Source organism: Poecile atricapillus, chromosome 36 (assembly GCF_030490865.1).
Source record: "Poecile atricapillus isolate bPoeAtr1 chromosome 36, bPoeAtr1.hap1, whole genome shotgun sequence".
In the NCBI taxonomy this organism is placed as follows: Eukaryota; Metazoa; Chordata; class Aves; order Passeriformes; family Paridae; genus Poecile; species Poecile atricapillus.
In genome coordinates, this window is record NC_081284.1 from 215001 (window position 1) to 237492 (window position 22492).

Genomic DNA, 22492 nt, shown 5'->3' on the forward strand with positions numbered 1-22492 from the left:
TCATTAGTTATTATGACTTGCATGCAAAAGATGACTCGGGATGTAATACCAGATAAAACAGACTTCTGTCTGCTGTCTACTGTAATTTTGTCTGCCCAAAATTACTTTTTTGTGTGGGATTTGAGAAGTCAAAGTGTATTTCTTATATGTTTTTCAATAACAGTGTCTTTTTGCATTTGTTCTCTATGAAATTAGTTTGAAAATGAAAAACTCCGTTTGAAACTGGAAGATGAGATGTGTGAAAATAAAGATCTCTTGAAAGAGTAAGTAATACAACCAAATAGATATTTTTGTGGTGAAAATGATCAGTTTTCATGTGGTCAGTTTCATAGAGCTGTTAAATGGTGAAGGTCATTTACATTGTTACTCCTTAGGTACATAAAGTACTGTGCACTCCTATGAAAGCATATGCTATTTTTCCCTCCTTTAGAGCCACTGCTTTGAGGCATCTGTGTAATCTGCTCAAGGAAACCTACTCTCACTTCACAGAGAAGACCAGCAAATGTAAATGCTTTTTTAATTTTCATTTATGAGAATCAGTGTACTGTCAGTGTACTGACACTGAGCAAGTGTCAGCTTGCTCTAAATTCACAAACAGAAAAAAGTTCTCGTGCTGTTCAGATGCGTTCTCCAGTTGAGGTCGACTGGATGTGGCTCTTAAAATGAGAAGTGAATTCAAAGTAAATCACAAAATTAGGAGTGAAGCCATAGGTTTAACAGAGGTATGGTTTGTAATGCTAAATCCAGAGGGCTTTTGAAGCCAGTGTCATTGTTTGCTGAAAGGTTGCAAGCCTGGGAGCTGTTTGGGTGCCTAAACACTGATACAGGTTTGAGGCAGTGTCAACACCCCTGATTAACCACTGACAGGTACTCCAGAGCCATGCAGGTCTCCTCAAGTCTGGTCAGCCCACTGAAGGTTTTCAATCCCATCCAGACACTGTGAATATATTAAGATGTATGAAGTGGCACTTCATGCCTGTTTTTAGTCAGTCAAATCTACTCCAAATTCCCAGCACTCATTAAGAAATTTCCAGAGCTGGAATTTCCTGTTTGAAGCCATTCACACATTTGTGGGGAAAAAAGGTCTTAACCCCAAGGTATAATGAGTAAGTAGAATTCATCTTGCAAAACTGAACAAGCCAAGACAGTGGGATAACTTAATGAAGTTTAATTCTTGAGATTTTACAACATGTTCTTGATTGGGAATGACTTTATATGCAATTTAGAATTGTTATTATAGTCAGTGAAATTTTACTAACTTGTTCCTGGATACTTAGGAAGTGTCTATTTCTTTTTAATCTTAATTCTAGAAACACTTGTGTATAGATGTACTTTTTTGATAGGTGTGTTCTTACTGTTCTCTCCTTAATTGTTTGCTTAGGGAAAAATAGTATCAATTAGAAAAGTGAAAGGAAAGAAGGAAAATATGGACATGGAGTGTTGTTGCAATTTTATAGTGATAGTTCTGTGGTCATAGGTATCTGCTGATAGGAAGAAATTCAGTGCTAAACCTTACATTACAGTTTATCAAATACTAACAGTTTTGATACATTATTATTCAACAACATTAATACTATAATAATTAATATGGTTACATAAATTGATCCAGAATTACACTTTTCACAGAAAAAATTATATTGGGAAGGAAATTTAAAAGCTGAGCTTGCTTGATGTTTCAATGAAATACATGTTTTCCCTAGATTCTATAACTTTTGGCACCATGTTTTAGAATGACTTATTTATTAAGAAGGGAGCTGATAATTCTTTTTTTAATTCATTATGCTGATTAACCATAATGACTTGGACAGCTTGCATTCTTTTTCAAAAGAAAAACCTTCCTGTATGTTCTTGCTTTGATAGATGAACAGGAAAAAAATGAAACAAGACAATTGTATGAGGAACTTCATAGCGACATAGAAGTAAGTGTCACAGCTTGATAAAAAGGATGTGAGTTATGTGGATATGCTGAGCTGAGTTACATGTTTATGTTGAGATACTATTTGTTTCCAGCATATGTGCATATCATGTCATGTGTGATGCAGAAAGTCAGGTTTTCAGTCCCTTCTCAAGAATAATTTTTGTATTATATAAAGCACATTCAATGGAGAAAATGCAGCAGCGTGTGGGATGTAGATCCATGGGGTCTGTGTGATCTGTGCTTAGTGGTGGGCGACTGCCAGAATGTCTTGTCTTCTTTTTGGACTCTGTTTCGCCTACCTGGTGATTTCTTGGAATGGCTGAGGATGGCAGCAGCCTCTGGAGAACTTACAGGGTTTTCCAATATTGAACTTCAAATATTAAATTTTGTTTTTAGAGAATGACAGTGGCATTTGAAGAGCTTCATATGCAAGTAGAGAAGGACAGATTGGAAATGAGCATCAAATGTGAGAATTCTGTTTATTGTGTTTATGCTGCTGGCTCAACAGTTGATAGCTTTTATTACACATGCAGGGTCAGGGCAGACAGATGTGAAGTGCTTGGATGGTGAACAGGTCACACTGAGACACCAGGATCCTCTTTTATTCATGCTGCCAGTATTCACTGCCTGGCCCCTTCTGTTGCTGTTCCACTGGGCCAAATTTGGAACTTTATTATTCAAACAGTCACTCAAAGTCCAAGTTTTGTCTGTGACATACAGACTAGAGATCAATACCTATTTCATGTAACTAGTCTATTGAAATGATAATGCTGGCTACAGAAACTTTAGCTCTATGCTCTCTATGTATAGGCTACTATGTTCCTGTTTCATTTTCACATGCTCTTTTCTGTTAGTTTCTTGTAACAAATGTAGTAGTGGACTAATTCTGTGGAAAGCTGGCAAAAAAAGATATTTTTATTATGAGATCAAACATTGCCTCAACAATTTCTCTTGGGAAACAAATTGTACCACTGTACAATTACAAGCAATCTTAAACTGCAAGTTATATTGAATTTGGAGTATATTTCAGCTAGAATGTTAACTATGGATATTACTGTATCTCAAAAGTAAAAGAAGAAGCAGAAAAGGTGGACAAGTTTGAAAAGGAATGCAAACTGGAAGTCAGTCAGAAGGAAAAGCAGGTTTGCTCAGTTTTACCATCTAGTATGTGCAGCTTTATTTGTGCCTAAAGGGGTAATGCAAGACCCAATAATTGTTTCTGAGTACTCTTAAAAAAGACAAAAATAATAGCTGAAGCTGCATTTAATTCGGATTCTGCTAAGTTCAGTGATGTTTCAGTACCTTTAATCTACTGGAATTCATGATTTGATTTTGATCTGGAAAATCTTTTTGTTTAGACTAAGAATGTGACTTGATCAATATTTGAGTAAGATCAACAGTCTTATCTAACTTGAATGACAGCAGTATGTCTGCTTATCATACCTGGGCTACAAATGAAAATGAGTATCTGTCCCTTCTCCAGACTTCATTATGATATTTCTTTAATTTTTCTAGATTTCAGCTCTTACCATACAGAGAGATGAAAAAGATGGTGTGATAGAAGACATCAAGGCTCAGCTGAAGGCGTCAGAAAATAAGATTGCTGACTTAATAGAAGCAAAATGTAAGAGTTCTGTCTGCTGTGTTTAAATGTAATTGTTATAGAAGCATAGGAAACAGGGTCATGATAGTTTTATTCTGCTGCTGGTCGGCAGCAGAATTTTGGGTCCTTGAAGGCCTTATTTTTGTTTGGAGCAGAAGCTGCTCATGTGGAATCAGGAATGGCAGGGTAGTTTTTAGGCGAGTCAAGCTGTGAGAGCTTTTGAAAATTGCAGGGGGAAAATATGTTGCTTCAGTTTTGCAAATTCATAGTCAGGCAGATGCCACTGAGGAAACTTACTTTTCAGAACTTGATTTTCAATATTTTTAAGCCATCTATATTCAATGTATTTCTAGTATATGATGTCAATACCATTGGTCTTTGTTAAATTCTATAAGTGTATGTACTTTTCCATTTTTAGCAGCATTTTTTAGTAAGTACCCTGTTTTTAGAAGTATAAACATACATCATTTTTGCTTAGTACGTGAAGAAGAAATGTTGAAGGAATCCCAGGTCAGTCAAGAACATTTGAGGGCAGAGCTGGAAGAGGCTAAAATTTCACTGCAAAAAGCAGAGGTACACCTTGCTTATAATTTTACAGTGTAAATAGACTAGATGAGCATTTGCATAAATAATTATGGATACTTTAGATATGAAACAGCTGTAGCTGTTTGTTGCAAAACATGCTTAGAAATTATATCATGTTTTGAAGATTACTCAAAAGAACTTGGAAACAGAATGCCAGACTACAGGGAAAACATTAATTCAGGTCACTGGAGAAAAGGAAGCACAGGAGGAAGAATGTAAAAAAATGGAAGCTTTGCTTGCAGCCCTGACAGAGGAGTTTGAGACTTCTACTGCCAATTTGAAAAGCTTGCTGCAAAAGGAGCAAAATAGGTAAATTAAAGAGTTTAAATTTGGAGAGTCATCTTAGAGGTTGCAGTCTATGACAAAGAGCAGTTAAAAATGAAGCTGAAATTTGAGGGTTTTTTTGACACAGTGGTCTAAATCAGAGAATTTAATGTTGTTTTTAATGAATTTGAATTTTAATGAATTTTAATGTTGTGATGGTTGATACTGGTCTATAAAAAGTAAATTTTTGGGCCCTCTGACTTTCATAATTCTGTCTTCAAGAAATACAGATTTCTGTATGTATATATTTGTTTACTTTTAATGTCTACTGTTCTGAAGTTGTAAAAGTAAAAATTTGATATGTGTTGCAGGCAGATATATCATCTGCCTGTTGAAAGGTAAATGTTATTAAAGTGCTTGTGGTAAGACTGTCCTATTGTCCTTTAAGTTTCAAATGCAGTGTTTTGTACTATACATTTGGGATTTTTAAATTTCAATTACTGTTTTCTTAGATTAAAGGAATATGAAGACAAGTCAAAGCTGCTTACCTTGGAGCTCCAAAATAAGTCTGCTGAGCTGGGTAAGGCTTGTAGAAAGGCAGAAAATGAGCTAGGCAGTAATAAAAATGTTTTCTGGAAATGGACTGTTTCTAGTACTTGGAGAAATGATTTTACAGTACCTGTACCTGTCAGGAAGTCCTAAATTTCTTTTTACTCATCTAACTCCATTTTCTTTGGTGGTCCTTGGTACTGGAACAGCCAAAGGGCAGTGCTGTGCAGAACCCCAGTAGTAAGACCATCCATGCATGAATTCTCATGGAGGTAATTTTGGTTTCCAGCTAAGACTAGTAGCACTGCAGGTGCCAGGAGTGACTTCTGTGGCTTGTAGCAGAGATAAAACACTCCCATTAACGTTTCTGTACTTGGCTGGATGTGCAGTGGTGCTGGCAGGGGTTATCTTTAAATACTGCTTTGATATCATGTGGTTTCTAGGGATGTGCTCCCTAGCCCCCAGAGTAAGAGATCTGCCTTCAGGACTGTTTTCCTGCTGTGCAGCACATGGCCCTGGGTTTCATCTGACAGATGAGAAATGTGCTTGGATGTTTCCATCTACATTGAGGGCATCCATAGAGAAGTGTTCAAAAGTGAACTGCTAATACTTGTTTAGATCGAGGCAAGATGAGACCTGTGAGAATTCCACACCAAACGTGACCTTGGTGTTGAGTACTTGCAAAAAATACCAGTATTGTGAATTCTCACATAGAAAACATTTGGAAGTTAGTAATAACTGGTTTCCTTTTTCAGCATATCCGTGTGATACCTTTAGCAGTTCAGATTTTTTTTCTGGAACAATGCAGATGCATCAATACTTGGAGAATACTCTGGTCTTACAGTCCATGGTTTATTTGAAGCCATAAGTGTGGAAAACATAATGGGCTCCGAATTTTATTTCAGATAATTAGTTTCTCTTCAGATATAGATTTGCTAATGTCTTTCTTAATCATTTTTTCAAGTCTACATTTAGATTAAGTCATAAATTAGCTTTTCAGCTTCTGAACTTAATCCAAAAAGTTTTCAGAACTGGGTATTGGAAAAGGGCTAATGTTTTATACTGCCTGCCAAATATGAAAAATTATTTCTGTTCCATTAATTTTACATTACATGTGCTGTAGAGGAGATGACTAAAGTAAAATGTGACAAAGAAGTGCAACTTGAAGAGCTGTCAGAAACTCTGGTAAATGTTCATTTCATTAATCTTATAGCATTTGCTCTTAATTGAAATTCCTCTTGCTTTGTAAATATCTTAAATGCCATAAATGAACACCATCTAGTCAGCTTTAATATTTCTACTAAACTTTCTCACACGCAAGTTCAGTGTTTTCTTTGAAGAACTTTATTGCCACTGGTTTTTTTTTGTCTCCTGTGTTTTGGTTTTTCTTGTCTCCCATGTTTTGGTTTTCATTGTCAAGGTTTTTGGTTATTTCCTTCTTTGTTCATGCTCATTCAAATGCCACTCCCTCTGGATATAAAGTTTCCCAATTTTTTGCTTACTTATAGGAAGGTAATTGGCTCTGGCCTTTTTGAACCCTACTGTACTTTGACATAGGCCCATTTTCTGTCACAGAAGTCTAAGCTATATGAAATACACTCTTAATAGAGGTTTATTTTCATTATGATTTTCATTGTATATATTTTTTTTTCGTTATGATTTTATATTTACAAGTCTAACAAGGAACCGTATCAAGTCAAGTTAGTGTGAAATCAGGTGTACATTTTACCATGTCTGCTTATTGTTATAATCTGTGCATTGAGTGTTCCAAGTTTCACTAATTTTCTAAAATGGGCAGGTTGGAGGACTTTTACTGAAGAAGGATCTTGAGGCTACTGTAGAAAATTTGCAGAGAGAGAAAAATGTGGAGAGAGAAATGAAAATGCTCTTCAAATCAGAGAGGCCTGAAATAGGGCAGTAGTAACATGCTTTTATAAATAGTGAAGTAACACATCATAACTTGTATACAAGTACATAAGAAATAGCACACAGAGCAGTGTCCCAACCTGAACTGCTCTGCTCATAACAGGGACAGCAGGAGATCCTCTGTCCTCCTGTAGCCTCTTACACTCTGACAGTAGCTGTACCAAGGATGAAGACACAGCCCTGCTGATTGCCTTTCTGTTCTATCTTCTAGAACTGGAATTCTCTGATTTTTACTTAGATGCATGTAAAAGCTTATGAAGTCTGAAGTAAATGTCTTTATTTAAAATTATGTCCAAGGAATCTAATTTTAGTAGTTTTGCAGACTAGGAATTAAACTCACAGCAGGGGACATGTACAGCGCTGGTGTCAGAGTTCACTATCTCACACCACTTCCATATCCCACCAGAGATATGTGAAGATACAGTCTGGATAATCCATGACTTGGGTGTTGTTTGGTTCTACTGAAAGCCTTGTGCTGTTAGCTCATGTCTGATAACCTCCATGAGTTGTAGTTTACACATGTATACTCAAAACTTTTCCTTTTCCTTTTGCAGAAAGAAATCCATGATTTGAAAGTACAGCTGACTAGTACAGCTGAAAAGGAACAAGATTATTTCAACCAGCTTTTGACTCTGAAAACAGATCTTGAACAAGAGGAGTATGACCATTTTGGAAATACAGTATTTAATTTTTTTTAGTGTTATATAGAAGTTATTTTAATACACAGTGAAATGTACTATTTCAAAAGGAAGTTTTGAACTAATTAGTATGACATTAATTATACACTTATATTTGTAAATTAGATTTTGTCTATTTGTATGTATTCTATGGAATACATGGTTCCATATCTGTTTGACTTAGTTAACAAGAAGAGAAGGTTTCTGAATTCATAGTTAATCCTGCTTTAAACTACATCATTTTCTCTAAGCATTTTATTTATATAAAAGTTGACTCTGGTTTTCTTTCCTTCTTGTGTCACCTTTTTATATCACTGTGACTTTGCTGCAAAGCTTATATTTGTAGATAAAGACCTGGACTTTTTTCAGCATGGAGTACCACTTGATAATGGGTATATTTGATTTAAAAGGAGATTTCAAAATGCATGTTCTTATTCCTTTTGGCCATTTGTTTTAAATTAGGTTGAAGAATGAACAACTAACAGTGTATCTCAATAAGCTTTCACTAGAGAAAGAACAAATAGCACAAGAGAAAAATGGTGTGGCTGCAGAACTCAGGAGGCTGCAAGAAAAACAAGAGGCAAGTTGTAAACTTCCAGCTTTTTTTAAAGGACAGTACTCAATTGTACAAATCAGATGATAAGCTGCAACATGACATGGTTCTGTAGAGTACCTGGACTGTTTTTTGTGTTTGAATTGGAAAGGAAGTGTATTTACATTTGTGAATAAGGCAGGTCAGTGTGCTTTGGATGTATTTGAATTTTTTAAGAAGTCACTTTGAATTTTCTTTCTTTGCTGACACGGGTCTTTATTTAGGATAGTAAGAAAAAAGAAGAAAATACAAAGGAGTTAGTTGAAAACCTAGAAGAGGCAAATGGCCAGCTAAGGCAAGTAAAAACAAATATTAATATCTGATGTTGTTAAAGGAAGTAGACTGAAATAGTTGTGGTCATATGCTGCTTTCTGGGATTTTTTTGATTAATGTTTTTCTAGATTATATAGCTAAACAGAAACTATTCAGTGTTGCTGTTGGCCAGGTAGAAATTTTCTCAGATTATAAGTACCTGTTGCTGCAGGAACAATGTTTGCCATAGTTTTGTATTACATGAAAGAGTTGTTCTGTTTTGTGTTAGACATCTTAGGCGGGAAGGAAATAAAAATGGAAGTTCAAGGTTGTGGATTAAATGTGACAAGGCAAAACTGGATAGGTGTTACTCTTTGCAGAAGTCTCTGTACCATCTGTTCAAGAGACAGGCAACCTCCCATGTTTCACAGCTGCATTAAAATATTCCAGGTTAGGATGTATTTTCCTTAGGTTAGGTGGAACATCTTTTCCTACTTAAAGAATGTATAGACTGTTCACATATTGACTTACTAGCCATGTCGCTTCATTTCACTGAGCAGCTTATGAAGTTCCCATCAACATTAGCAGCTCTTTTTAGAAAATAAAATACAGCATTATTATTAATTATGATGTACTATTACAAGTACACTATACTATTATACTAAAGAGAAGTTAAAGGTAATAAATAAATATTTACCAATGCTTGTTAATTTGGCCCTTAGAAGTGAACTGGAGTCTTTGAAGGAGAAAATGGCAAAGACGGGTGAAGAGATTAAAAGTAAACTGGATGAAAGAGAAGAAAACGTACGTCACGTCATGTGTCATGAAAATATGTTACATTACCTGTAGGACATAATCTAAATTAAAATGTGTGTTGGGATTTTTTTCTGCAAAGCTCTGCCTGGTGGATGTGATCTCTGCCAGAGGCTTTCTTCTTTCACAGCTGCTGCCAGTTGTGACATTGTGTGTCCACATGCTGAGCCCTATTATTTTAAAAGCCAAGCAAAATCACTGGGATGTTTACTCTTTGCTTGAAAGTCTGATATTAAAGATTTGCTTGATTTCAGGCAAACAGAGAATCTGCTTTTCTGTTTTTTCATATATCCACTGAGTGATGGATGGGCTCTGGATTAGCTTTTTATATGTAATGTGAGTTTTAGCTTAAATAGATTCAAATATTTTCACATTCTTTCTGTAGTTTCAAAGCAACCTGAGGTTTTTAGCATTAGAATGGATTTCAAAATGTCATTGTAAAAGTCAAAGATTTACAGTTTTAATTTCAGGTTCAGGGTATTGAAAATGGAATTTCAATAAAAGAAAAGCAGTTGCAGATTCTAGAAAATAATTGGGAAAATTCACTTTTCCATGGATTGTAGGGAACTTCATACAAGTATATTTTTAAAATTGTGAAGAGACTGGGTTTTTTTCCTTCTTTCTTAACCTTATAAACACTGGGTCACTGCTATTAATTAACATCTTGTAGTACTTTATGGCTAAAACTCAGATCATCCTAACATGTCAGCTTGTGTTTCAATCCTGTTGGAATAAACCAGACTGGTGCAAGTGCATGTTTGAGAATGCTGACAGGAATTGCTAACATGGAGTCATTTTTAGAACTTACTAATTAATATTTGAAATATCTCTTTCAGATGAATAGTTTAAAGAAACAGGTGGAAAATAAAACCAAGCACATTGAAGAGTTGCAGCAGGAGGTGTGTAGAGATCTTAAAAGTCACAAATATATAAAGACATGGTATTTTGGGGTGACTTTTCAGCAGTTTTTGTCTGCTGTGGTATCTTTATATACACCTATGTAATTTAAACATTTTCCTTTCTTTTCCTAACTCTGAGCAAATTAAGGAGTCATCTTTGGAATCACTTGATTTGTTAAATTAGCTTTAATTTAAAAAGAACAATTACAAAAATAATACCTTTAATAAACTTGTACTTTTTTAATTTAGTACACAGTATTATTTATTTACTGGTCATCAGGACTATCTCAGTTACCACTAGTAGAAAAGAATTCTGCACTAGCACAAATTGTAGTAACTTCACTGTAAAAACAATTTGTATATTTTGTCATGACATCTTGACACTTTCTGTCAGCAGCACCTTAGTTTTAATTCCCATTTTGCACCTCATTTGTTTTTCCCTGTTGTTGCTCAGAAGGAGTTCTTTCTTAAGGTCATGAAGAAACAGTATTATCACAGTAATTAGCTGAGCATTCTTTTGTTTGGAGAATTGTTCTGGAACCTGAACTGTACAATGTACAGTGAAAGTTGTTTGCTTGATGAAAGCTGGAATTTTGAAGATTCTGACATTCCTGACACAGTTAAACCATTACATAATTCTATTAACTTATTAAGGTACAGTGCTTGGTTTTTATTTCAACAGAATAAGGTGTTAAAAAAGAAAATTACTGCAGAAAGCAAGAAAAACAGTATTTATGAAGGGAAGGTAGGTTTAAATAACATCACGTAGAAGATGAGGTGAGTGTTTTTAAGCCCCAGTGTAACTAATAATAATACTTGTTAAATACATTCTGAACTGATTTATAGATCTGGGATACAGATTTTGTGGGAATGAGTTCATAGTTTTTAGAAGATGCTTCCATTTTTAATCGTTGGGCACTGACTATTGGACATTTAAAAGAGATGGACTTCACATCACAATTAATTATGTTTTTAATCAGTTCCTTTCCTTTTTTTTGTTTTGTTGATAGTAGACTGAACAGGGTTCAGTAACCCCATTGTGACAGAAAAGCATTTAAAAGATATACATGTATTACTCACTTTAGGCTGTTCTTTAAATGTGTTCTGCAGTCACAATCCCTCCCATGGGAATATCGTGTCCAGCTTTGGGTACTGCACTTGAAGAAAGAAGTGGACTTTTGTGAGGATATCCATATGAGAAACTTAAAAGGCAAAACTGTAATCTGCAAAATGCTGTTGCCATGGTTCCTTTGAGTATTTTCTAACTGACTTCAGGCCAAAGTTCAATTCTTTATAAAAAAAAGCTGAACTTTTAATAGGAAACACTTTAATCGTATACCTGAAAAGTAACAGTGTGTTTCTGCTCAAAAATAAGAGGTAAAAAAAAATCATTAACATATTAATTCCTAAACAAATAACAGCAGCAATTCTGCATTCTCAAAAGGTGAATAAATTGGAGTTAGAGATGGAAAATATGAACAAACAACATAAGGAAGCAGTTGACATCTATCAAAAAGACATAGAAACAAGAAAAATTAATGAAAATAAACTTCATGAAGAGGTGAGAGGTGTTAATTTTTTCTGCAATTTATTTTTTTTTTTTAATTTAAAATGTTTTTATGAAGCTTTATTGGCCAGATTCCTTGCTCTCACATTTCAGTCTTATCAACATAAATGGAACTTTTTTTGTATGCCCATGAACAAAGCTTTAGTACATTAGGTTCTTAAGTTAAAGTATTTGAATATATCTTTGAAAATAAAAACCCAGTTAAAAATTACTTCTTTCAAGATACAGTTCAAAGAAATTCTACCCTTGGTATAAAGTCAGCATAGCTAAATTAGATTATAACTTCTCCCATATTAGTATTTTTTTTCCCCACACATTTTTTGATGGTAATTCTAGGAAATGTTAGGGCAGAGAGCTTGAAATGGCCTTTTGGTTACAAGTGAACTTGCCTGCTGTGGATGTACCTTTGATCTTGCCCATTTTAACAATCTGCATAAAAGATGTCAGATTTGAAAAAGATCTTAAAAGCCAATGAAGTCCAAGTGGGATTTTGGCACCCACAGGGGGAAGATAAATTAAACTAAGATTTTAAAAAAATATATTGTTACATTTATGAATGAAGTGCAATTTATTACTAACAGGTAGAAAAGTTGAGGTTGCTTTATGATGAAGCAACAATGATACAAAGAGAAACTGATATCAGATGTCAGCGTAAGATAACTGAAATGGTGGCACTTATGGAAAAGCACAAGGTGAGAGATTTTACTGATTGCTGTGATTTGTAATTTGTGATACCACATTAATAACCTTTCAAAATCAGATAAAGGCCTGGGAAAAAAAGAATCTGGGAAAAGGAGCTGAACACATACTTGAGTTTTCATCATCAAAAATCAAATGAATTTGAAGATTTTGAAAACATGCCTATGGGCAGATAATCTCCATTTATCTAAACTTCTTGGATTTTTTTTTTATTTTTTTTTTTTTAAATTCAGGCCTCCTTTGATACCATCTGAATGCAGTATTTTTCAGTACCAGTTTGGCCTCTTATTCTGAGGCGATTACTTAGTGACTGTCAGCAGTTTAGCTTGACATATTTTAGGTTACCTTTCTATTACCCTTTTACCATATCTTTAGCAGATGTCATTAATAAAAATAGCACAGCTGGCTCATAGGTGCTGAACACATATTGCTGCCCAGAAATACAGCACTCTCTGCCAGTCCACAAAATAATACTGTATCGAGCATTTTCTGTTTTACAGTCTCTGCAGAAGGATCAGTGTTTGTTCATGGTGCTTTCTGAATCTTCTGAAGAGCCTGGTTTGAAAGAATGATTGATGTTTTAAGAGTGGATAGATCTATAATTGTAAAATTTAGTCACGTTTTGAGTTTGTTGTTGGTTTGATTTTTTTAACACAGAATGAATATGATAAAGTGATTGAAGAAAAAGATGAAGAGTTAAAAGTATATAAAATTAAACAGCAAAAGCAGTTATCATCAGAAAGAGCACTGGTAAGGAGTACTTTCCAATGTTAAATAATTCAGTGAGGGGGCTGATGTCCTTGTCTCATGGTTTTACACTGGCTAAGAGCCAGGCATGCATGAAAAAAACATTCACTCATTTTTCTGTGCTATAGTTGAGCAGAGGAGGGGAAAGAAAAATTGAAGGGCTTATGAACTAAGGATTAGGAGAAAAACACTTTAAGGGTGAAACAGGTTCAAACTTAAATAGTATCAAGAAAATATAAATAGAATTAAAAGTGGGTAATCAGAATTAAAATAAACCTGTTGCCCTGAAAACTAAGTCTTCTGATCTTGTTTTCATAGTTTTAGTTACTTTCCCAGGAAAGTAACTGTAAACATAAATATTTACACATTCCTTCGAAGAAACATCTTTGATGGACATTTCACATGACCAGTGTGATTGGGAAGGTGATAATTTAGTTACCCAATCCCTGGTCATTGTCAAGAATCTATAAATACTGGAGTCAGAAAATAAAGTTACTGCTTTTCCTGTCATACCATTGAGCTGAGTCCGTGTGAATCATTCCGTGTCCTTTAGTGACATAAACCTTTAGAACACTTTTTTTTCCTAATCCCTCCTTCTTTTCCACTGACAGTACGGAGAGACAAAACATGTGATCTTTAATCAGTTTGTCATTTCTAAAAATATTTTTTCAGTTTGCTTAGGGAGTTTCTTTTTCTTGCTGTGCCGTGGGATCTTTCCCACCAGAGACAGTTCTCTGTGAACCTTTCCAGTGTGATTTTAATTTTGACAAATAGCTGTCCCACCCAATTTGCTGCCACATGAGTCCCTCCCAAAGGCAAAGAGTCTTCGCACAACTGTTTTGCAAGGGTCATTGGTTTAGGGGGTGTAGTCGTTTCAGGAGGAGCTGTTCTAGTTTGGAAGCATGGATTCTCCAGCTTCTCTCTTTGTTTGAATTTCCCACTAGATTACAGCTTTTTAGCATCCACTTCCTCCAGCATGAGCAACTTTTCTCACGGGCTGTGATGGATCTCTGCATTCCCCCATGTGCTTCATAAATTACAGAGAAACAGTTTGTTGTAGTATAGTCCTCACTACAGCTTGCAGAAAAATCTCAGCTCTGATGTTTGGAGCACTTCTTTTCCTTCCTTCCCCTCACTGACTTTAGTGTTGTCACCATGTTGTTCTTTTCACATCTTCACTTTTTCCTTCTCTCTGATTCGGAGAAAATTGTTTGGAGGTTCGTTTGTTCTCCAGTTCTATCAATTGGAAAGTTCTTGCAGGGTTTTGCAGTGTTGAAAAGTTGATCTCACCTGGGCTCTGTATTGGGGGCGTTGCTCGTCATGCCCCCGCTGTCAGCCACGTGGTGCCCACCACGGCCACTGAGGCACCATCTCATGTTCAGCGCCTCTCTTCCTGCAAGGCACCGAGAAGGAGAAGCTGCTTCCACAGCTTCTGTCCTTCTGCAGGCAGCACGGCTGGCTAAAAGCAGCTGAGTGGGCAAAGTACACGAGGAGCTGTGCCGAGATGGTGGCAGCCACACGGCCCCAGGCACGTGGTTCTGGCCATGGGGCCTCGGCTGCGTGGCCCTGGTGGCCACTCGTGGTGCCAAGAGGGCCTCGGCTGCGGCGCCTCTCCACCCCTCAGAAGAAGAAGAAAAAGTGTGCGCAGTTTTTTTCTTCCCTTAATATATCACAGAGGCATTACTGACTTTTTTAATTAGGCCAGCAACATGTCCGTGATCAGAGCCTTCAGAAGTTGGCTCTGCTGGACACAGTAGAAGCTTTGAACAGGTTTCTCTCTCAGAAGACACTTCTGTGGCTTCCTCCACCCCCACTGAGAGCCAAGCTGTGTTAAACCAACACCCCTTGAAGAGTAATATAATTATAAATGCCATATTTTACTTCTTCCTATTGAGTACTTGGGGAAGGGTTAACTGTCTGCTTTAGTGGGATTGATTCAGCCCACTAATTTATTTGTTTTTATTTTTTTACAGATCTTATTCTGGGCACTAAAAACTCCAAATGTTTCTAAGAATAAATTGGAGTAGCAGTTTGTGTCTGCTCTTCGAGATTGTGTGTCATTTTCTGGCTTCACAGTTTGAATATGAAACTTTTGTTTTAAATAGTTAGAATCTGTTCTCTCACCATTCTTCTCCCAAGTGTTTAAGGTTTTACCTTGAACACTTCTGATCAATTACCTTTTCTTATGGTACTTCAGGGTTTTTTAAACAAGCTAAAGCAAAGGTTCAAGTATAGAGTTGAAAAACAAATAGAATTATCTTGTGTATGTAATAAGTATCCCTATTAATTACTGATTCATTTTGGACTGTTTTCTTTTTTCTGGGTTGTGCATAGTTAACCATATAATTTATTTAATTGTTTTTAGGAAAATGAGCTGTCATGTTTGAAAAGTGAACTGTCATCCCTTAAGGAACAACTGAAAGCAGAAATTGAAGAGAAGGTGGACTTTTTTACTAACTGAGCAGTGTGGGTGAGAGGTGTGGCTTGGCCTTGTGCTCTGGGAGAAGTTGTATAAGAAATGAAACTGAATAGAAAAAACATGATTATGAATGCTGCAGTTGTACTAAATCTGGTCATCTATTTGTGTAAACTTTGTAACAACTGATGATTATAGACTGTGTTCTGCAATTACACCAAGAAAATTTATAACAATTGAATTGAAATAAATATTTACTGCCTACATAATTCTTTTTTAGGAGAATCTTGTAAAAGAGCACTCTCAAAAGATGATTTCTGAAAGTGAAAAGAAACACAAGGTAACTTTAACTTTTTAATTGGTTTTAGAATTTGGTAGTGTGTATATGTGTAGAATCAACTGAAGTGCCATGATAATTTATTTGCATTCAACAAAAGACATTGGAATGCTTTTAACTTAAAACTTTTAAAACTTATGTTCCTGGGACTCCTAAACCTTGCTTAGGTCCAGACAGTGAATCTATTAATGTAAAAAATAGAAAGTCTCCAAATTATATTCCTATGGAAGTCAACATGGTGGAAAAGAAAAAAGTGTCTCCTGTGGTACCTGCAGGAAGCCCCTTGGGCAGTTCAACATTGAAGTTTTGTAACTCCTAACAGTGAATTTTTCTTGTTGCATTTTGCTGCCTGTATTTCTTGCATATGTATCTTGTAGATACTTATTTATTTTCTTCCTGGGATAAGCAGGGATTTTAAAGGGTGATACCATTCCATGGAGATATTAGACAGCAGTTTGTGGAAGGGTTCCCAATATGTCATTTTCTTGCTCAGTTGTTGCTTTATGTCTCTAGAATTGTTTTACTTAGTGTTCAAAAATATCCATTGGAAAAGGCATTTTTTTTTCTCTATGGAAGAGAAAAAAAAACTTATCTAGCTGTAAAAATTGTCAAAGTATCAAAGTATTTCTGACTGCAAAACTTACTCTTCTTCCTTGTCAAGAGTTTGCTTGTGGTTTTCATATTGGAACAATAAAATCCACTCCCATTTTGATGTTATCTTTGAAAAAAAGGGACTGCACTGGACCATTGCAATGCTTCTCAGATTAATTTCTAGTGAAAAGACTATTTTAAATAACACCAATGTTGATATTGCCATCAATCTTCCCCTGAAAACCTCTTCCTGCAGTTTTGTTCATTTCCATTTTCTTAGATGTTTGATATAGTCCATATGCAGTGGCTACAGTTCAGAATAATCTGAATTTCTACAGAGAAGCATGAAGAACTTAGTATGCCATGACACTCAGTTCTTCCACAGCCTCCTGTTCATTCTCCTCATTTGGCAACCAGAAAAGGATATTTCCACCCCACCCCACTTTGTTTGGGTTCTTTGCTTCATGTTTGGATGGAAAGATAATAGTTCCACCACATCTCTCAGGTGTCTTCTTGGACACTCAGACTGTAAACTGGGTCATGAGTTTAGGTTTATACTTACCCCATAAAATTTAAACAAAAAACATAAAAAATTTATTTTCCAGACACATATTGTAAAGACTCCTCCAGTAGATAAACTGCAAAGTGGAAGAAGCACAAACCTACCTTCAGAGGAGAGCACAAGGAAAAAGCAAAAAGTGCTTCTCCAGTTGGATAGTCAATCAGACAGCTCTGAGTACACGGACCTCCTGGTAAGAGTCAGAGAACAAATAATGTACTGAGCAGTTCTTTGTGCTCACTGCTGTGTCTAAGAATGAAAATAAAGAGTTTAGGCTTCCACATTCAAGCCAATATTTATGTATCTTTTTTACTTAATTAGTTCTTTCTGAAATTGTAGTTATATGTGCATAATTTACATTCTTCTCATGGAACTGTTATGCCTCATAATGACATCTTAACTTTTTTTTTTATAGTTTAATATCCATAGGAGGAAAGAAAAAGTATTTTTTAATATGGTGTGACTAAGTAACTTTTTAATTTATTAGACCATAGTCTCAGAAGAAGAAATGTTTGAAAATTTGTACAAAGATTATCCACAAGCTTCACAATTACATTCCACAGCACCAAAAAAGGTATGTTAGCCATTCATATGATTAAACCAAACAGTTAATCTGATTGTCTACACAAGCTAATGGATGGCTTTATTTTCCTTCCTAGACACCAACTTCATCCAATGTGAAATCTCCAGGCTCTTCACTGAGATTCAAAACAATGAGGAGAACGCGCCAGGCGGACTGGACTGCGGTTTCCAAAATGGACAGGAAAAGAAAAATTAAAGAAGCTGCAAAGTTCTTTACTTAAAATGCAGAAATCCCCAGTGCCTGGGCATTGCTTATGGGTGCCACCATAGGGGTGTTATTCTCTCAGAGTCAGTACTTTGTTGCATTTTTCTGTCATACCCAGTGCATTGAATTCTATGTTCATTTCCTTTACACATATAAACTTTATAGATCTATAAATACATCCCCCTGCAGAGTATTTTCCACCTTTCCTCCCTTCTGCTGTTAAATGTTGGGACACAAATTAGCCAATTTTAAATTTTGAAAGAAATATGACTACATAGAAAGTTGTTTCAAAGCTGTTTCTTGCATTAGAAAAAGTTGTCAAGTTCTTCAGATAATTTGTCCTGCTTTGCTGCAAGAGTTGTGCTGCACACACAGTGTGGAAAGCCAAGAGAAGCTGCAGCTGGGGGCACGTCTTGTGACAGGAGCCGCACCTTGTTCTCCAGGACAGGTTTTTGGAAAGAAAAAGACAGGACTGTGGAGAAGATTCTGGGAAAACTGAAACAGCTTTTTAAAGAAATGAAATTTCTTTAAAAGTATTACTTTAAAGTATCTGACCTTGTCTCAGCAGGGACAAGGCACAGCAGCAGCCAAGGGCATTGCTGTGCCCCTGTGCAGGAATCAAGACTCTGGCTCTTGGCTCAACACGGCAAAGTTCCCGTGTTTGGCCAGGCTCAGGGGCTGCCTGGGGAGCGCGGGGCTCGGGGCGGGGCCGAGCGGGCAACGGACAAACGGCCCCGGGGACAAACGGCCCCGGTGCTTCAGTTGCAGCGGCAGCAGCAGCAGCAGCAGCAGCGGCAGCAGCAGCAGCAGCGGCGGAAAAAGAGAAAGAAGCAAAAGAAGCCACGTTATCGACCCTCCCAATCTTTTCCTCTCCCTCTCCCTCTCCCGCTGTTCCACCCTCTCTCTCGTGGTCCCTCACCCATTCCCGATCTCCCTTTCTCTGTGTTCCCCTCCTCTCCCAGTTTCCCTCTCCCCTTGCCCGCCCGGAACATGCCCCCGGTCCCGGTCCCGGTCCCGGTCCCGGCCCCGGTCCCGGTCCCGGTCCCGGCCCCGGTCCCGGTCCCGGTCCCGGCCCCGGCCCCGGCCCCGGTCCCGGTCCCGGCCCCGGCCCCGGTCCCGGTCCCGGCCCCGGCCCCGGCCCCGGCCCCGGCCCCGGCTCCGGCCCCGGGCGCCCCGCCCCGCCCCGCTCTCGCCTTAGCCCGGCTCCGGCCGAGCTGGCGCTGGCGCTTCTGGGCGGGCCTCAGTGCCTGGGGCTGGGGCGGTATCGCCGCCCTTTGGCTCCGCCTGCTCCGAGCCCTGCCCCGGCCCTGGCCCCGGCCCTTGCCCCGGCTCCTCCCGGGGCCCGCGGAGGACGCAGGCGGTGCAGCCGTTGCCGCCGCCTCCGCTGCGGCTTCCCCGGCCCGAGCTCCGCCGCTCGGCAGCGCGGCCGCTGGCCCCGAGCCGCCGCTGTCGCGTTGCAAGGAGCGGACGCCTGCGGATGCTCGGCCCGGGGAGGTCGGGGAGCGCTCAGGGGCCGTTCCTGGCCCCGGGCCGAGCGCTGACCGCCGCGTCTCGCCCCCAGGGAATGCGCACGAGGGCCCGAAGGAGCGGTACCGAGTGGGTTCGTTGCTGGGGAGCGGCGGATTCGGCAGCGTCTTCGCAGCCACGAGGCTCTCGGACGGTGCCCCGGTGAGCAGCGGGGCCGGCGGCGGGCGGAGAAGGAGGAGGAGGAGGGGGCGGAGGAGAAGGCGGGGCCGCTGCAGGCGGGCATCGAGCTCAACCTTCTGCTGCCCCTTGCTCGCAGGTGGCCATCAAATGCGTGCCGCGGGATCGCATCCGGCGCTGGGGCGAGCTGGTGAGTGAGCGGGGCCAGCGGTAGAAGCCCGGGCGTGCCGGGCAGGGATGAGCCGGGGTCCGGCAGGGTGGGAGCTGCCGGGAGCCCTGCGGGGAGAGCCGGCGTGGGGGGAGCGGGGCGTGCAGAGCATCCCGGGCTGGCTGAGGGCTCCCCGAGCCCTGGCACAGGCTCAGCCCCACTGACGGCACCGTGCTTCTCCCCCAGCCCGACGGTACACGTGCGCCCCTGGAGATTGTGCTGATGGACAGGGTGTCCTCTGGCTGTGCTGCAGTGATTCAGCTCCTCGAGTGGCTTGAGCTGCCCGACAGCTTCTTGTTGGTGCTGGAGCGTCCGCAGCGGTGCCAGGACCTCTCGCATTTGCTGGCAGAGCGGAGGTTCCTGCCGGAGGAGGAGGCGCGCGGGCTGTTTTGCCAGGTGCTGGAGGCCGTGCAGCACTGCACCAGCTGCGGGGTCCTGCACAGGGACATCAAGCCCGAAAACATCCTGCTGGACCTGGCCACAGGGCAGCTGAAACTGATTGACTTTGGCTGTGGTGCCTTCCTCCAAGGCCCAGCCTACACCCGATTTGCAGGTGAGCCCTTGCAGGGGATGCTCCTGGGCATCTCTTGGCCCAGCGTGGGTGTGGCACCGGGGCTTCCCCCTGTTGCTGCCAGGATGGGATTAATACTTGAGCCAAGGTGATTTGGGTAGGGGGTGTGAGAGGGGCCAGCTCCCAGCCCTGCCAACAGCCTTCAGCACCCACTATGCCCTGGGCTGGGGCTGGGGCAGGCAGCTTGACAAAAACCCCCATGGGGGTAGCAGAGATGGGAGTGTCTGATCCTGTTTGGTATGCCAGTGAGGAAGGGCTTGAACTCCTCTGCTCCCCAAATTTGCCCTGGCTTATTAACAATTATTTGGAGGCCATGCAGGCAGGGAGGAGAGTGGGTTTTCTCTACCACTGGGTGGATTTTCCATTTGTGGGTCATGGTTGGGCCTCCCCAGTGCTTCTGCTGCCCTCTTCCAGCAGCAGTGGCTTCATTTGCAAGCCCAGGTTTGTACACAAGTGCCAGGTGCTGGTGAGAGGGCAGCAGGTCACCCCATGTGCCTCTGGGGCAGCCCCCACATGCCCAGGGATGCTGGGGCGAGGCTCTGGGAGCAGCAGCATCCCCCTGATGAGCTCTGTCTGTGTTCCACAGGAACCCTGTCCTACAGCCCACCAGAGTGGTTCCACCAGAGACGCTACCATGGCCAGGCAGCAACCATCTGGTCCCTGGGGCTCCTGCTGTACCAGCTGGTGACAGGGAAGCACCTGTTCAGGAAGGGCCAGCAGATCATCTGGGGGCGGATCTTCTTCCCACAACGGCTCTCCCAAGGTGGATCCTCATCTCTGGGCACGAGGGAAACACCAGTGTTAGGAGACAGCAGTGGGATCATGAGCATCCCCCTCTGGCAACTGCTGAGGAGGTGGCACATGTCCTGCTCTCCTGCAAACAGGGAATCCATGGGGAAGTTTAGGCCCAGCTCTGGGCACACCCAGCATGGCCTGGGCACAGGAACGGGGGTCAACTTCTCCAAGTGACCGGTGATTCCTGGTTTCTCTCTTCAGAGTGCCAAGATGTAATTAAGAGATGTTTGTCCATGCAACCCTTGGACAGGCCATCCTTAGAAGATCTCTTCCAAGATCCTTGGATTCAGGGCGTTCATCTGCCCTAGAAGATGGGAGAGATCTATTTGCAGTGTTGGATCCAGGGGCCTGGCAGGTAACAACTCCACCCATCTCTTGGCAATCAGTGGCAGAGCAAAGCAGACTGTTTTTGTCCTGCCTGTAGCTCTGAGCAGGGGTCATCAGAAGGGAACACACAGCTCTTGGGCTGGAGCTGAGCTGGAGACCTGGTGTGGCAAGCACTGGTGGCCACCATCCCCCCTGGTTTTGCTTCTCTCGTTTACTGATGGCTGGGTCCCTGGGCAGAGCACTGACAGCCTGGTCTGGCCCCTAGGGAAGGAGAAGGAGCCCCTGGAGAAGCTGTACCAGGTGGGGCTGCTGCAGGAGACACCAAGGGCAGCCTCAAGGATGACAATGTCTTCATCCACGTGGCCAGCTGAAGATGATCAACTTTGATTCTGGCACCTTCTTCAAAGACACACTCCATGCCAAATTTGCAGGTGAGTCCACAGCCAGGGGATGCTCCCAGATCTGGGCAAGGCACAGCCTGGCCGGCTCCCCCCTTGGCTGAGGTTGATGCAACCAATTCTTCACTCAGCTGCCAGTCTGCTTTGTGTCTCTGGGCAGCTGCTGAGGGGCTGGATCTGCCGTGGCTGGCTACAGGCTGGGCACATGTCCTGCCCTCCTGCTCTGCTCCCAAAGGCAGCAGTGATGGGCAGCTTTGGGCCCAGCTCTGAGCACGGTCAGCATGGCCTGGGCACTGTGGGTGGCTGGGACAAGGGGACAGGAGCCTTGAGCTGACGGGCAGTTTCTGGTTTCTCTCCTTGCAGCCGGGCTCTGCAAATGCTGAGGCTGCTCTGGGCTCTGCCAGGGCTCTGCTGGGCTCAGCCCCAGGCACAGCTGGGCTCGCTCTGCCCTCACATTGTTCTGACAGCTTTGCATCAGACGAGCCCGTTCCCAGCACACCGCCTGAGCTTTCTGCTTTTGCAGGTGAGTGAGACTCTCGTGCAGGCCAAGAGATTGCAGTTAGGGGCACACATCCAGTTGTCAAGAACCCAGTCTCTTCCCAGTCCCAGCTGAATGCCTGGATCTGCACAGGATGTTTTCTATGTCCCACTCTTCCTTTCTTTTTGGCTGGAATTGTGCGATTGCACTTTCTTCCTCCTTTAGAATGCCACTGCTGTGTTCCTGAGGCAGTGCAGTCTGGAGCTGATGGATGAAGAATTGCCCTTCTG

General features: G+C 41.0%; 1 protein-coding gene and 1 pseudogene across 1 annotated transcript in view; both read left to right on the forward strand.

Annotated features, from left to right (window-relative positions):
- Window positions 1-17982, forward strand: part of LOC131590959 (synaptonemal complex protein 1-like) — a 22035-nt gene extending 4053 nt beyond the window's left edge. The window contains exons 5-30 of the mRNA XM_058861379.1: window positions 196-263; window positions 431-504; window positions 1861-1919; window positions 2315-2384; window positions 2987-3060; window positions 3434-3542; window positions 4000-4094; window positions 4231-4415; window positions 4883-4950; window positions 6043-6110; window positions 6718-6795; window positions 7373-7503; window positions 7985-8102; window positions 8339-8409; window positions 9089-9170; window positions 9650-9710; window positions 10014-10078; window positions 10761-10823; window positions 11523-11639; window positions 12227-12337; window positions 13002-13094; window positions 15457-15531; window positions 15788-15847; window positions 17041-17187; window positions 17482-17568; window positions 17654-17982. Of these exons, the coding sequence (XP_058717362.1) occupies window positions 196-263; window positions 431-504; window positions 1861-1919; window positions 2315-2384; window positions 2987-3060; window positions 3434-3542; window positions 4000-4094; window positions 4231-4415; window positions 4883-4950; window positions 6043-6110; window positions 6718-6795; window positions 7373-7503; window positions 7985-8102; window positions 8339-8409; window positions 9089-9170; window positions 9650-9710; window positions 10014-10078; window positions 10761-10823; window positions 11523-11639; window positions 12227-12337; window positions 13002-13094; window positions 15457-15531; window positions 15788-15847; window positions 17041-17187; window positions 17482-17568; window positions 17654-17797 (2373 nt within the window). The 3' untranslated portion in view covers window positions 17798-17982. The remainder of the gene's footprint in view (window positions 1-195; window positions 264-430; window positions 505-1860; window positions 1920-2314; window positions 2385-2986; window positions 3061-3433; window positions 3543-3999; window positions 4095-4230; window positions 4416-4882; window positions 4951-6042; window positions 6111-6717; window positions 6796-7372; window positions 7504-7984; window positions 8103-8338; window positions 8410-9088; window positions 9171-9649; window positions 9711-10013; window positions 10079-10760; window positions 10824-11522; window positions 11640-12226; window positions 12338-13001; window positions 13095-15456; window positions 15532-15787; window positions 15848-17040; window positions 17188-17481; window positions 17569-17653) is intronic.
- LOC131590960 (serine/threonine-protein kinase pim-1-like) lies at window positions 17831-22251 on the forward strand (annotated as a pseudogene).
- The last annotated feature ends 241 nt before the right edge of the window (window positions 22252-22492 follow it).